This window comes from Mesoplodon bidens (genome assembly GCF_964165515.1).
Source record: "Mesoplodon bidens genome assembly, chromosome: 4".
NCBI lineage: Eukaryota > Metazoa > Chordata > Mammalia > Artiodactyla > Ziphiidae > Mesoplodon > Mesoplodon bidens.
The window spans coordinates 67,763,359-67,778,700 of NC_138160.1; the positions used below are offsets into that span (position 1 = coordinate 67,763,359).

The 15,342-nt window shown below is 37.7% G+C and overlaps 2 protein-coding genes across 8 annotated transcripts in view; both read left to right on the forward strand.

Annotated features, from left to right (window-relative positions):
* Window positions 1-15,342, forward strand: part of XRCC4 (X-ray repair cross complementing 4) — a 368,161-nt gene that overhangs the window by 224,617 nt on the left and 128,202 nt on the right. The window contains exon 8 of one of the 7 annotated variants that reach the window (XM_081231089.1): window positions 12,583-12,665. The exons of the other annotated variants lie outside the window; for them this stretch is intronic. Within the exon in view, the coding sequence (XP_081087215.1) occupies window positions 12,583-12,665 (83 nt within the window). The remainder of the gene's footprint in view (window positions 1-12,582; window positions 12,666-15,342) is intronic. 7 annotated transcript variants of the gene reach the window in all.
* On the forward strand, window positions 751-1,230 carry LOC308615551 (large ribosomal subunit protein eL34-like). Its single transcript, XM_081231090.1, has one exon. The coding sequence runs from the start codon at window positions 790-792 to the stop codon at window positions 1,141-1,143; it is 354 nt and encodes a 117-aa protein (XP_081087216.1). The 5' UTR covers window positions 751-789; the 3' UTR covers window positions 1,144-1,230.

A 15,342-nucleotide genomic window follows, 5' to 3' on the forward strand; every position in this document is an offset into this window, starting at 1 on the left:
AAGCCTAATCCAGAGCAAGGCCCTAACTCTCTTCAATTCTGTGAAGGCCGAGAGAGGTGAAGAAGCTGCAGAAGAAAAGTTTGAAGCTAGCAGAAGTTGGTTCATGAGGTTGAAGGAAAGAAGCCACCTACATAACATAAAAGTACAAGGTGAAGCAGCAAGTGCTGATGTAGAAGCTACAACAAGTTATCCAGAAGATCTAGTTAAGATTATTAATGAAGGGGGATACACTAAACAACAGATTTTTAATTGTGGACAAAATAGCCTTATACTGGAAGAATATGCTATTTGGACTTTCATAGCTAGAGAAGAGAAGTCAATGCCTGGCTTCGAAGCTTCAAAGGATTGGCTGACTCTTGTTAGGTAGAGGCTGGTGCAGCTGGTGACTAACTTGAAACCAGTGCTCATTTACCATTCCGAAAATCCTAAGGCCCTTAAGAATTATGCTAAATCTACTCTGCCTGTGCTCTGTAAGTGGGACAACAAAGCCTGGATAATAGCACATCTGCTGACAATATGGTTTAGTGTTTTAAGCCCACTGATGAGACCTACTGCTCAGAAAAAGATTCCTTTCAAAATATTACTGCTCATCGACAATGCTCCTGGTCGTTCAAGAGCTCTGATGGAGATGTACAACGAGATTAATGTTGTTTTCATGCCTGCTCACACAACATCCATTCTGCAGCCCATGGGTCAAGGAGTCATTTTGACTTTCAAGTCTTATTATTTAAGAAATACATTTCAGCTTTCTTCTTCCTCTTCTGGGGATGGTACCTAGAGGCATTCAGGATGGTTCAGCGTTTGACATACCATCGTAGGCTGTCCTACCATACAGACTCTAACAAAACCAGGCTGTCCCGAACCCCTGGTAATAGAATTATTTACCTTTATACCAAGAAAGTTGGGAAAGCACCAAAATCCGCATGTGGTGTGTGCCCAGGCCGACTTCGAGGAGTTCGTGCTATGAGACCTAAAGTTCTTATGAGGTTGTCTAAAACGAAAAAACGTGTTAGCCAGGCCTATGGTGGTTCCATGTGTGCTAAATGTGTCCGTGACAGGATCAAGTGCGCTTTCCTCATTGAGGAGCAGAAAATCGTTGTGAAAGTGTTGAAAGCACAAGCGCAGAGTCAGAAAGCTAAATAAAAAAATGAAGCTTCTTTGAGTAATAAAAAAATCAAAAAGAAAAAAAAAGACATACATTTCATAAGATGATAGCTGCCATAAAGAGTGATTCCTATGATGGATCTGGGCAAAGTAAGTTGCAAACCTTCTAGAAAGGATTCACCATTCTAGATGTCATTAAGCATATTTGTGTTTCATGGGAAGAGGTCAAAATATCAACATTCACAGGAGTTTGGAACAGGTTGATTCCAACCCTCATGGATGACTTTGTGGGGCGAAAGACTTCAGTGGAGGAGGAAACTGCTGATGTAGTGGAAACAGCAAGAGAACTAGAACTAGAAGTAGAAGATGTGACTGAATTGCTGCAATCTCATGATAAATCTTGAGCAGATGAGAAATTGCTTATTATGGATGGGCAAGAAAGTGTTTTGAAATAGAATCTAGTACTAGTGGTGATGTTGTGAAAGTTGTTGAAATGACAACAAAGGATTTAGAATAAATATTGCACTAACTTATTTAATAAAGCAATGGCAGGGTTTGAGAGGATTGTCTCCAACTTTGAAAGCAGCTCTACTCTGGGTAAAATGCTATCAAATAGCATTGCGTACTACAGAAAAATTGTTCATGAAAGGAAGAGTTAATCAATGTGGCAAGCTTCACTGTTGTCTTATTTTAAGAAATAGCCACAGCCACCCCAACCTTCAGCAACCACCACCCTGATGAGTCAGCAGCCATCAACATCAAGGCAAGACACTCCACCAGCAAAAAGATTGTGACTCTCTGAAGGCTCAGATGATGGTTAGCATTTTTTAGTAATAAAGCATTTTTAATTAAAGTATATGCATTTTTTAGACATAATGCTATTGCACGCTTAATAGACTACAATATAGTGTAAACATTTATATGCACTGGGAAACCAAAAAATTCATGTGACTTGCTTTATTGTGATATTCGCTTTATTGCAGTGGTCTGGACCCCAATCCACAATTATCTCTGAAGTGTGCCTGTACCCCACAAGTACTTCTGTATGAGCTGAGGGATAGGGCCTAGTCTATCAGGCTATCTTAGATAGCTCTGTACCCTTTATTTATTACTACAAATATCTTTTGGTATATAGTTGTTTTATTCATAGTAATTTTCATTTGTTTACAAATATACTCTTTATGATTAATTATTACTTTAGTTTATCTTCTCCCAGGTAATCAAGAGTTGAGTGCCCTCCCAAATATGTAATCATTTAGATATTGTCTAGAGAAAATTTACCTTTGCTTTTTTGCTGTAAAAATTTCACATAAACTATAGATTTTTGCATAAATTGATATTTAGATAAAACTCTAGGAATAATGTTTCCTTTGTTTCAGAAAACAAAAACTTTGTTTCCTTTAAAGACACACTCAGATTGGTTGGTATGATATAGCAACCTAAAAATATTTATTAAATTGAATTACTGAACTGAAGTTGAATTTCTGAATTAATAACAAACATGGAAATAAACTAATTATAACTAATTCATATCCTGAGAACATTTTATAGTGATTGGGGAAAAAAGAAAAAAACCCAAACCTTACTAATCATTTTGCAGCTGAGAAGACCATTATACTGAGCTGACCAAGACCTCACATCAGCAGCCTATTAGAACGGAATCTTCAGCTTCCAAATGAACTTTTTTTTTTTATGATGGACTATATTTTTTAGAATAGTTTTAATTTAGATTTACAGAAAAATTGAGAAAATAGTACAGAGTATTCCCATATATACCCCCCCTCATCTTCTATTATTCACATCTTGCCTTAGTATGATACATTTATTACAGGTAACACACCAATACTGAAACCCTTATTTTCAACTAAGTCTATAGTTTAATTCTGAAAATCACCCTTTGGAAAATTCTGTCCTACAACATACCATGGCCTACCACATTAACTTAGATTGGGTTAATATATAAATCTGAAAGCATTAAAACTCAGTTTCATTAGAATTATCTCTGGGAGTGTAGCTAAGAAATTAATAATAGCAGTTAGTTCTTAGAGAGAGTTATTGGCTGAAGGTATAAAAATGAAGGGAAGATCTGTTTCTTGTGTACCACTGTGTACCTTTTAAAGTTTTTACCAAGTATATATATTACCTATTTAAAAATTAACAAAAATTAGGGCTTCCCTGGTGGCACAGTGGTTGAGAGTCCGCCTGCCGATGCAGGGGACACGGGTTCGTGCCCCGGTCCAGGAAGATCCCACATGCCACGGAGTGGCTGGGCCCGTGAGCCATGGCCGCTGAGCCTGCACATCCGGAGCCTGTGCTCCGCAATGGGAGAGGCCACAACAGTGAGAGGCCCGCATACCAAAAAAAAAAAAAAAAAAAAAAATTAACAAAATGCTATAAATTCGATTACTCTGTAATTCAGTCTGTCCTGGAAAAAAGGGTTTACTGTGTAAATATGGATTTTGTTACCATAACTTTTATAATACATGTCCACAGCAATAAAACATTGTTGCTAACTAAAATCATACACATATAACCTGTTCTCAAATATAGGATGGTAAATTGTTTAACATAAAGCAATCAGTATAGGAGTATTTTAGAAAATAACTAACACACGATGTTCTTAGATAAGATAGTGAGAAATCAGAGAATTATACTCACAAGACATGCATGTCTATAATTTAATAAAATAAATAGTGTAGTATGCCTTATTGATTTTAGTTTTTAACGTAATATGAGTAATATGTTTTTAAAAGTTGGTTATTCTGGAGAAATTAACCCAAATTTGCCAAAGAAAATCAAAATAAAAGTTCATTAAACAATGTGTTCTGCAAGGAGGGATTCATCATAATTTAGCCTCTGTGCAAGCAGCAACTTTCTCAGCCATTTCACTGGGAAATGTCTATCTAAATAAAATTGTTGTAAAATACTTGGCTAGTGGGGTCTATACTATAGCATATTATTCTGATTTACAATAATAAAATTATAACCTACTTTCATTTATTTCCATATATTTATACTGTTATTATCATTATTATTAGTTTACCCTTTCAGTAGTCCTGGGAAATATACTTTTTTTTTTTTTTTTTGCGTTACGCGGGCCTCTCACTGTTGTGGCCTCTCCCCCTTGCGGAGCACAGGCTCTGGACGCACAGGCTCCGGATGCACAGGCCCAGCGGCCATGGCTCACGGGCCCAGCCGCTCCACGGCATGTGGGATCCTCCCAGACCGGGGCACGAACCCGTGTCCCCTGCATCGGCAGGCGGACTCTCAACCACTGCGCCACCAGGGAAGCCCGGAAGTATACTTTTGATGCCACTTTCCAAAGCAGGGGACGGACACAGCAATCAAAGGTCTTTTTCTAGGTTACCCAGAGATCTCAGAGCATCGTCAACTCTACTTTCTTGACCCAGGTCAAGGTACCCCCTCTTTATATTATACTCCCTGACTGTAACTACAGCTTAATTATGCAAAGCCTTAATAATTAGAAATTCAAGCAGAATTAATTAAAAAAGAGAAAGATGATATTAAGTATTTTTAGAATAACAGTGTCCAAGGAGCTTCAGAATAATCTCTCAGGATCACAACGCAGTGAGAACTGATTCTCAGGATGATCACATGATGGAGATGTTAAACTTTAATCTGCAGGCTCTATTAATTAAATCAGGAAAGTAGGATGTATTTCACAAAAGTTTTCAGCAAACATCTCTTGCATTAGTGCTCAGTTATCCCAAAAAAACTCAAAACTATTAACCATACCAATTTTATCCCTGAACAGTCCAGTGAATTTTCTACAGAAGATTGCAAATTCTTAGTGAGCAGAAACCATGTGGTCCTCATCAAGAGTTGTTATGATACCTATATGTGCTGTTGCGTAATCAGTGCTTGTATCTATACATCAGTAAATATTCATGAGGACCAAGAAGTAGGAAAATGAGTAGTTATTAAAAACCATGGAATTTGTCATCACATTAAAATTTATTTGAGATTAATTTGTCATCCTATCTTCATCTCATTTTAGACATGTAAGGAGAAATATTTCAGTAGATGAAATCACAGATTATTGAATTCCCATGTTAGGCTTTATAGTCACAATTTAAAGTGGGGCCAAACTTAAAAACATTCAAGTAATCAGGTAAATCTCTTAAGATTGTGGACTCTTAAGATTGACTTCAGGTGCCAAATGTTTAAGATTTTATGTTAACAAAAATAATTTTATGATCAAAGGAGTGTCAGTGTCATAGAAATGGAGTGATACAGTTCCCAGCCATTGTTGTTTTAGACTTTGTATAGTTTAGGATTTTCAGCAATACCTGGCACTGGTGGAGAGTGGATGATGCGTGCAAAGCCACAGCGGCAATATCCCTCCCCAACTCCTGTGAGAGGGCCGATTAGGCAACAGGAATCTGCATCACTGAAGTGCTTCAGCCCGGCCAGTGTTTCTATCACAGACGCTGGAAACACTGATTCATCTTTGTGCCTTCTTTTCTTCCATTGTGAGGCACAAAATACAGAACAGAGAACAGAGCACAACAAAAAACAGGGGAAAGGAGAAAGGGAAATGTTGTAACTCTAAAATATTTAATTGTTCAATGCTTTGGCCAGACCTTATTTCTGCGACAGTAAGTAGTCAGAATTGCTCGTGTTGGGGATTCAAGGCTATTACTACACCAGGGGAGAGCACAGTTTCCTTTATTCCTGCTCCCCCTGTTATGTATTCTAGCCTCACCCTGGCCAGATATTGAACAGAAGTACAAGACTTTTCCCCAAAGTATTTCAGTCCAGCACACTTTTTTGCTAATGGAAGAATTTGAAAAGCGCTCAGGGAATTCTGATGGGATTTTTAATTTTATTAATTCAAACTAGTAATGTTTACTCACTTTTTTCTAAAAGTGGTTATACATGGTTTCTGCCAGTTGTTTGGCATTTGGGGGCAGTGGAGGAATTGTAGAGAATAGGTAATTTTTCTATCTATGGCCCTTCCATAAGCAATTCTGAAAGATCTCACACTATACTCAACACAGGGGCTACCAGCTTTCCTTAATGTTAACTCCCTAGACATAGCTATAATTTAGCTGAGAGATGAACAAGTACACAAAATCTATACTTCAAGGCAAAATAGAACATATATCTTAAGAAAACTGTAAGAAAATATTTTTATTTGTTAAGAGAATCATAAGCAGGGTGTCATAGACGGGGTGGAGGGCATACTGAAAGTCATGACTATCAGGAAGCTTTATACCAAAGTGGTAAAGAGCTGGGTTTGTGAATGGTGAAGGCAAGGCAGAATCCCAACAGAGAATGACAGATTTAGAAGCACAGGAATAGAAAAACAAAAAATATGTGTGAGGGGCAGAAAGCACTTAGCAGTTCTTTTTTAGTTGAAATGTAGGGCATAGCAGGAAGATTGAGAGAACTGCGTAAGTAAGGTGAAAGCCAGGAGGCATTATGTGGTTATGTATTCAGTTCTTTACTACATGTACATGCTATAAAGGATTGGCTGTCTAGAACCATGTGGAATTCCAGATAGAAAATTCCAGATCAAATAACTATAAATGATTGAACCTTACATTTTAACTTTTGTGAAGAAAGCCCTTATGAAACATGCAGTATACTCTGCGTCTCACTAAAGCATGTTATATATATTCCCCCCTTTCCGACTGTGTTTCATGAAGCCCTAAAAATTTGTCAGATATATTTTGGAGGACCAAGGGAGCTGGTGGTAAATGAGACGGTCTTCCTGCTACCTCCTCTCCCTCATTCCCAGAGCAGTTTAACGTTTTACTGTTTTTCTTGTTAGATTACTTCTACAAGATTTCATTTGAAGAAGGAGTTCCACCAATAACATGAAGTTTGAGTCCAGTGAGAAACCCTTGTGTAGTCAGATTACTAAGAAAGCATTGACGTATTGTAAGCAGTTTATTTTCTTTAATGCAATAGACATAAATGTCATAGATAGATGAATAGATAGAAGCATAGGCACATGGATGGAAGTAGTAGTACATGGTAGGGGATATTTGAATGAAAAAATATGTGTGTGGGAAGAAGTTAACATCATATTATAGAAATAGACAACTTTTAACCATTTATCTTTTGGAGAACATAGAGATCTTGTTTAATATATGGATACAGGCATTTACAAAATAATTACCTGGTTTCCTTAGAAGGGTCAGTGCCGAAAGTCCTCCACACTTTTGAACATGTTTTTTGTCCTTAATTCAAAAGTTCTCTTTGAAAATTTTTACATCCTGAGAAAATGTAAGTACTTGTAATATTTGGCATGTTTGTTACCTAATAGAAAAAGATTCTTATTAAATAATATCTCCTAAACTTAAAATAATAGTAAATAAAATCCTAGTTGTGTTTTTTAAATGAAATGTTTCTAACTTTTACTCCTTGTATAATCCACAAGCCATTCATTAAATTTTAACTTTCATAATCATTAAATCTTTGTGCAACTTAGTCTTGATTCATAATTATTTCAATTAATATTTTTATCCCAATACTCAAATCTGACTTGAGTTGTCCATAGTTCCATGTTTAGGAATTCATGATATGAAAACCATCCTTTTCATTTCTTGCATAGCAAGATCAACTCTTAAGAGAGTATTATCCATAGAAAATGTAATTTGCCCTTTTGAGATGGCTATTTATGGCGATCACATTAAGTTACAAACATTGAAATATTAAAATAGAAATTTTCTCCGTGCTCTGTTAAGCTACTTTTGTTAATATTTAGAGGAATGTGATTTTCTGTGCTTTTTTAACAGAAAGAATTATTTTGGGTCTTCTCACAAATGGATTAAGGATTTAGGAAAAAGGAACTTTTACATTCTATCTACTGTCATCTCTTTGTAGTTGGTGACTGGTCTAAGTACAAAGTGAAAGCACAGGAAATTAATAAGAATTTTTAAACTAATGTTTATATAATAGGAAGTTTAGAGAAAAATACACATATTCTATACATATAAAAATAGGCATATGCTAAAAAATGTATTAAACCTCCATGTTGTATACACCTCAAATTTATACACTGTTACATTCGGTTATGTCTCAGTTTTTAAAAAATCACTGTTTTAAAAAGGTAAACATGTTTTTTAAGCTTAGTAGCATGAATTTCCTTTTGCTGTATTCAGGAATGACAAATAATTAACTGCCTGTGAATGCAAACTAGAGTATCTGATGTCCAGGAGCTTACATTCCTTCTGGGGATAAAGATGTGGTCATATGTGAAGATAACTGCACACAGTCATAAATCTTATGATGGTAAAGGCAATATTACAGGATCCTAAAACTCTCTCTAAACTGAAGTGATGGGGGAAGATTTTAGGGAGTGGGAAGGATTTCTGTTGGTCCTGGCAATAATGAGGGAGAATTGAGCTGTAGGGAGAGGAAGGAGGAGGCCATTCCACCTCCTTCCAGATGGGGGAAGTTCATGTAGCCACTTGTGGACGCTTGATGTGCTCTAGCAGGAGGTTTATCTAGTAGAGCAGCAGGAGTCCAAGCTAAATAGGAAGGATGGGCCAGATGTGGGGAAGGTGATAAAAGAAAAAAATCCGCCTGGCAGCATTAAAAAGTTTATTTATTTATTTATTTATTTTAAAATTTATTTATTTATTTTTGGCTGTGTTGGGTCTTTGTTTCTGTACCAGGGCTTTCTCAGTTGTGGCAAGCGGGGGCCACTCTTCATCATGATGCACGGGCCTCTCACTATCACGGCCTCTCTTGTTGCGGAGCACAGGCTCCAGACGCGCAGGCTCAGTAATTGTGGCTCACGGGCCCAGTTGCTCCGTGGCATGTGGGATTCTCCCAGACCAGGGCTCGAACCCGTGTCCCCTGCATTGGCAGGCAGATTCTCAACCACTGCACCACCAGGGAAGCCTAAAAGTTTATTATTTTTATATCATGTTTTCACATGTGTTCTATACCTTTCTGTGGCAGGTAGGATAATGCTTCTTCCCACTCACCATCCCAAGATGTCAGCTTCCTAATGCCTGGAACCTGTGACTGTGTTATCCCATGTGACATGTGAAAGAGGAAGGCGTAGTGTGGTAGGCTGAATAATAGTCCCCAAAGACATCCAAGTCCTAATCCCTGGAACCCATGAACGTTTTCCTATGACAAGTGAATTTTGTAGTTGTGATTAAATTAAGGATAATTAGATGCAGAAATTATTCTGGATTGTCCAGATGAGCCCTAAATACAATTACAAGTGTCCTTATTTAGGAGGAGGAAGAGGGATATTTCAGACAGATGAGAAGGAGGCTATGTGATGAAAGCAGAGTCAGAGAAGATGCTGAGGTGCTGACTTTGAACACACAGGAAGCGGACATGAGCCAAGGAATACAAGAAACATATTTCTGTACACTGGAAAAGACAAGGAAATGGATTTATTCTAGAGCCTCTGGAGGAAGCTTAGTCCTGCTAACACCTTAATGTGAGCCCCATAAGACTCCTTTCAGACTTATGGCCTCTAAAACTGTAAGAGCATAAATTTCTCTTGTGTGGGTCACCAAGTTTGTTATAATTTAGCCACAGAAAATTAATACACATAAGGTATCATGTGCTCATAAAGTCATTGGAAAACCTGGACTGTGCTCTAGTGGACTTATAAGAATGGTCTACCTCAGGCTGCCATGAGAACACAAGAAGTCATTACCATAACTCTAATCCAGTTGCCAGGAACCTCCTCTGCATGACAGCCTCAAAATTGGTGAATGGCCACTGGAACTTGTATTCTGACTGTCATCTCAGCCACAACGACCTCTTGACACACAGCTGAAAAATGGGCACAGGAATCTGCTGCAGGAAAAAAAAACCCAAAAAAAACCCCACCTCTTAATTTTCCATTAAGACTTTGCTTTTGGGGGTATGGGGGGACAGTAAAATAAGTCAAGAAGCTGTCCTTTGCCTCCTTTTCACCTTCTAGATATCTCAGTAGTTTTACAAAGGAGACAGAAATACAGTTTTTAGCTTTCCAGCTCCTGCAGTAGTAAAAAGTTATCCTAGAAAGAGAATGAATGAATGAAAGATGAGCAGAAAAATCCACAGAATTTATCACAAAGGTTTTGAGGTTATTTACATGACCACTCTGACCTCCATCATTCCCTATGCTTTTTATAAAATTACAGTTGACCTTTGAACAACATGAGTTAAAACTGCGTGGGTCCATTTAAATGTGGGTTTTTTCCAATGGTAAATACTACGTGATCTGCAGTTGGTTGAAGTTGCAGATAGAGAAAAACTGCATTTGGGGGGTGGATTTTGACTGTGCAGAGGGTCTGTGCCCCTAACTCCCCATTGTTCAAGGGTCAACTGTACTTTCTAAGCAATGTGAATTAATAAAATTGCCAATTAATGCAGCAATGTGAACAGAACATCTACTGTGTGCAGAGTATCATATGAGGTCAAGATGGGAAGATACTAAGGAAAGGAAAGACTTGGTCCCTGTTCTTTCAGAGAGTACATGCTTAATGTGAAACAGAACTGATGTGTACATATAGGTAATACAGGATAAATTGTGTTTGGAAGTTCTGAATGAATTCAGAGAGTCGTCATGTGGGAGGAGAGTTTTGAAAGAAGAGACTCTTTCTCTGAGAAGAGTAGAAAATGCGCCTCTGGATGATTGAGAACTTAGCTTATCTGTAGGATGGAGGCAGGAGGGAATGTAGTCATATGTGTGATTCTAGTTGGTTGGCACACAAGTAAACATGGAGAAGTTATGGAAATGAAAGTGCTAAGGTTGACATTGTTGCTAAGTAGCCAAGAGGAAATTGAGGAACTGATTTTTCTTAGTGAAAAAGTTATTATGACCTGGTAAAATCATTGGAATAAGCTCTGAGAAAGGAAGTTAGGAAACAAGAACACTTGCGAAATTCATTTAAGGATGCTGAGATGGCATCCAAACTGCAAAAGGCAAAACTCTTACATCAACTGCTGATGAGGTTTGACTGAAAAGAGACCATGCTGCAGATACACAAATAGCTCTTTTTCTTGTATTTTTAGAGTAAAAGTAATGTGTAGAGAAGGTTTTTTTAAAAGTACAGAAAAGTGTAAAATGAAAAGTAAAAACCTCTCTCATTCTCCACTCCACTTCTGGATCTTCTGTCTAAAGGTTCCTGCTATTAACCGTTTCCTATGTATCCTTTGGGAAAGCATTTTTCTGACATAAAGACCACATGTAAATATACACAGATAGGATCATGGTATTATACAGTGCTTACCCTGTCCATTGAGATCTTTTAATACCAACACATTTAGATCTAACCTATTCTTGGTATGACTCTAAAAGTATCTCATTGTACAGAGTTCTCATGATACATATAATCAGTCTACTACTGCAGGATATTTATGTTGGTTTTTTCCCCCCAGTTTTTACCTATTTGTCCCATTTACCTCTCTGAGCTCATCTACTCTTCTCCCTAGGGCTCACTCTGCTCCAGCCACACCAGCCTCCTGCATATTCTTCAAACACATCAGTTGTAGCCTTGCTTTTGCACAAGCATTGCTCTGCCTAGAATGCTCTTCCTTTACATATCGACTTGCTTCCTCCTTCACACCTTAGCTCACATCTCAACTTCATCTTTTTTTTTTTTTTTTTTTTTTTACGGTACACGGGCCTCTCACTGCTGTGACCTCTCCCGTTGCGGAGCACAGGCTCCGGACGCGCAGGCTCAGCGGCCATGGCTCACTGGCCTAGCCGCTCTGGGGCATGTGGGATCCTCCCGGACCGGGTCACAAACCCGTGTCCCCTGCATCGGCAGGTGGACTCTCAACCACTGCGCCACCAGGGAAGCCCCTCAACTTCATCTTTGATTGTGCTATATGATATTGTAATTCCATCACACTTCCAGTCTACTTCCTTTTAAAATTTTTTTTCTCCATAGAACATTTCACTCTCTAAAATATCATATGCTAATTTATTTTATTTGCCTCTTTTTTCCCCTAAAATTTAAGTTTCATAAGGAGAGTAATTTTGTATGTTATTTGTTACTAATACCTTTAGGAGTTAAGAATTGCTAGACGTGTCTAGACAAGAATATAATCTTAAATAAAATCTTATTCTCAATCAAATTATTTAATTATTGTTTAATCACATCTTTGCTCCATATATCTCTCTTTTGATTTTCAAATATCTCCTAACACTGTAGACTTTTCCTTTTAGTATATATTACTTTTATATTCCTTTAAAGAGGATGATCTTAGCACATAACAGACACCAGTTTAAAAAAAAACCAAAAACTGTACCTGACCTAGTGAAAGAAAATCATTTGATTGCACAAAAGAGTTCTAATTGCAGATAAAATTGTTATGTGTAATAGTCTGGATTCTCTGTACCCCAAATTGAAAGAGGGAGCAATTTAAATGATGTAGATGATAACAGCTTTCAGTGGACACTCTTGTTCCAATATTCAGTAAACAATAGTTTTGAGCATTATGGGTGCTATAAATTTATATCAGTTTCACTTCATTTTTTTCAAGTTGCAGAATTTGCCACAAATTTCATCAGATATTTTGGAATGACATAGCAGGGTGCATCAACAAAATACCCAAATCTTTTGACAGTAAGTGCTTTCAGAGATTTTAGATCCTTCTCCTTCATGGAAACTTTTATATTATTAACATAGAAAAACTTAGATTAAATTATTTTCTTGGTAGCTTGGTATGTTCTATTAAGCTACAGCAAATATTTGTTAATAAGGTTAACAATAATTAAATAGTTGTTAACAATATTCACTTTTTTATTTTTCAAATTGCTGTTAATCTCAAGTACACTTTGGAGAACAAACATACAAACAACTTGATACCTCATAATATAAAGTATGTGGGTAAGTTAGATCTGTCTACCTTCCAGGCACAAGTATGGAGGGCTTATTTCATGGCTTTAACTGGAATTGTGGAATACAGGTAGGAACATTAATGTAATTGCAGAGATGTAGTGATCCCTGAAGAATGGCCTCTATCATGACATTTATCATCCTTGATCAAGGTGTAAAGAAACTGTAATGTGTTGTGATATTTTCTATTACTCATGATTAAGTCACACCAAAATGGCACGAAGACCAGGAAACCAGTTAGATGTTCACCAGTGGCATTCATATTTAATCTCTGAGAGATCCAATTGACTTCTATGAGTTAGTTAATAGTTCATTACCTAGTATGTATGATTTTCAAATAAAACAACCCTTTTAAAGATAATAATTGCAAATATGTGAACTGTATTTTTAATTAGAAAAATAGTGAGCTTGTACTGGTAAGCTATTTCTTATCATATGTTTGGTGCTGTCACACTTAACAGTTATTTAATTATTTGTAAATTTTTCTGGTTGAAGAATTTTTTCCTATTTGATGTCAGCATAGTTTTTGAGTGTTGTCAGACATTAAATGGGAACCTAATTATAAAACAAATTCAGCTGTTCAATATATATGGCCAGGGCTTCCCTGGTGGCGCAGTGGTTGAGAGTCCGCCTGCCGATGCAGGGGACACGGGTTCGTGCCCCGGTCTGGGAAGATCCCACATGCCGCGGAGCGGCTGGGCCGGTGAGCCATGGCCGCTGAGCCTGCACATCCGGAGCTGTGCTCCGTAACGGGAGAGGCCACAACAGTGAGAGGCCCGCGTACCACAAAAATAAATAAATAAATAAAATAAAAAAATATATATGTATGGCCACTAATAATGCTATTATTAGCCTGTGAAAGCCTCTAGTCAGTTTTTCTTAATACTGAATTCTACTGAACACTATAAACTCACAATTTTGCATGACTTTATGTACAGTTAAAACCTCAGTGAAATTATGTATTTGTTTATTCAACAATTATATAACATTTACTCTGCACCAGGTAATGTACTAAGGACTGAAGGTATCAACATGAATAAGATACCTCTCCCTCACTGAGTGTGATAGACTGAATAATTGCCCCCTAAGATGTCCATATCTTAATCCCTGGAACATGTGACTGTTACATATACAGCATGGCACAGACTTTGTAGATGTGATCAAGTTAAGGATCTTGGGATTATCCAACGATTATCCTAGAGTATTGAGGTGGACTCAAATGCAATTACACATATTCTTTTAAGATAGAGGTACAGGGAGATTTGACCAGAAAGAAGGAGAGAGAGCAATGTGACGGTGGAGGCAGAGACTGGGGTGACGTGCCTCCAAGCCAGTGGATGCTGCAACACGTATAAGCTGGAAGAAGCAAAGACCAGATTCTTCCCTAGTGAGTATGGAGGGAGCTAAGCCCTCCTGACCCCTTGATTTTGGTCCAGTGATACTAATTTTAGACTTATCGACTCCAGAACTGTGAGAGAATAAATGTGTTTTGTTTTGTTTTTGGCTGCGTTGGGTCTTCATTGCAGTGCACGGGCTTTCTCTAGTTGTGGTGAGCAGGGGCTGCTCTTCGTTGCAGTGTGCGGACTTATTACGGTAGCTTCTCTTGTTGCAGAGCAGGGGCTCTAGACACGTGGGATTCAGTAGTTGTGGCACATGGGCTCAGTAGTTGTAGCTCGAGGGCTCTAGAGTGCAGGCTCAGTAGTTGTGGTGCACGGGCTTAGTTGCTCCACGGCATGTGGAATTCTCCCGGACCAGGGCTCGAACCCCTGTCCCCTGCATTGGCAGGCGGATTCTTAACCACTGTGCTACCAGGGAAGTCCCCAATGTGTATTGTTTTTAATCATCAAGTTTGTGATAATTTGTTGCAGTAGTCACCAGAAATGAATATACTGAGGTACTCAACATTTAGTGAGAGACAGACACAAAAACTAATAATTATTGTGCAGTGAGAGTGCTATGGGAGGTATGTGGGAAAAAGGAAGTGGGAGGACAGGTGTGGAGCACTAACTCTGACAGATCAAGTTCTTATAAAGCTACTTAGAAGATCTGGACTGAGGCTTGAAGTAAAAATAAGAGTTTTCCAAGCAAGGAGAGGAGTACAAAATGGCAAAACAAAAAAAGTGCAGTGAGTTGTATTACAAGACCGTATTTTGAATTGCATATTTTATTTCAGGAAATACTAAGCGCTAACATAATTTTCATTGACTTTTAATATTTTGATTAGTTGTCATTTATCAAAGAAGAGCATAAGGCTGTATGAAGCATTCTTGGAAAAAGTAATATCATATATACTACAAATAAGATAAAAGAATAATCCAGTGTTACAGAAGTAAAGAATAATTATTATTTCCTGTCATTGCTAGTAGCTGGGTGTTTTAGAGAGGTTATTACATGGAAATTTTGA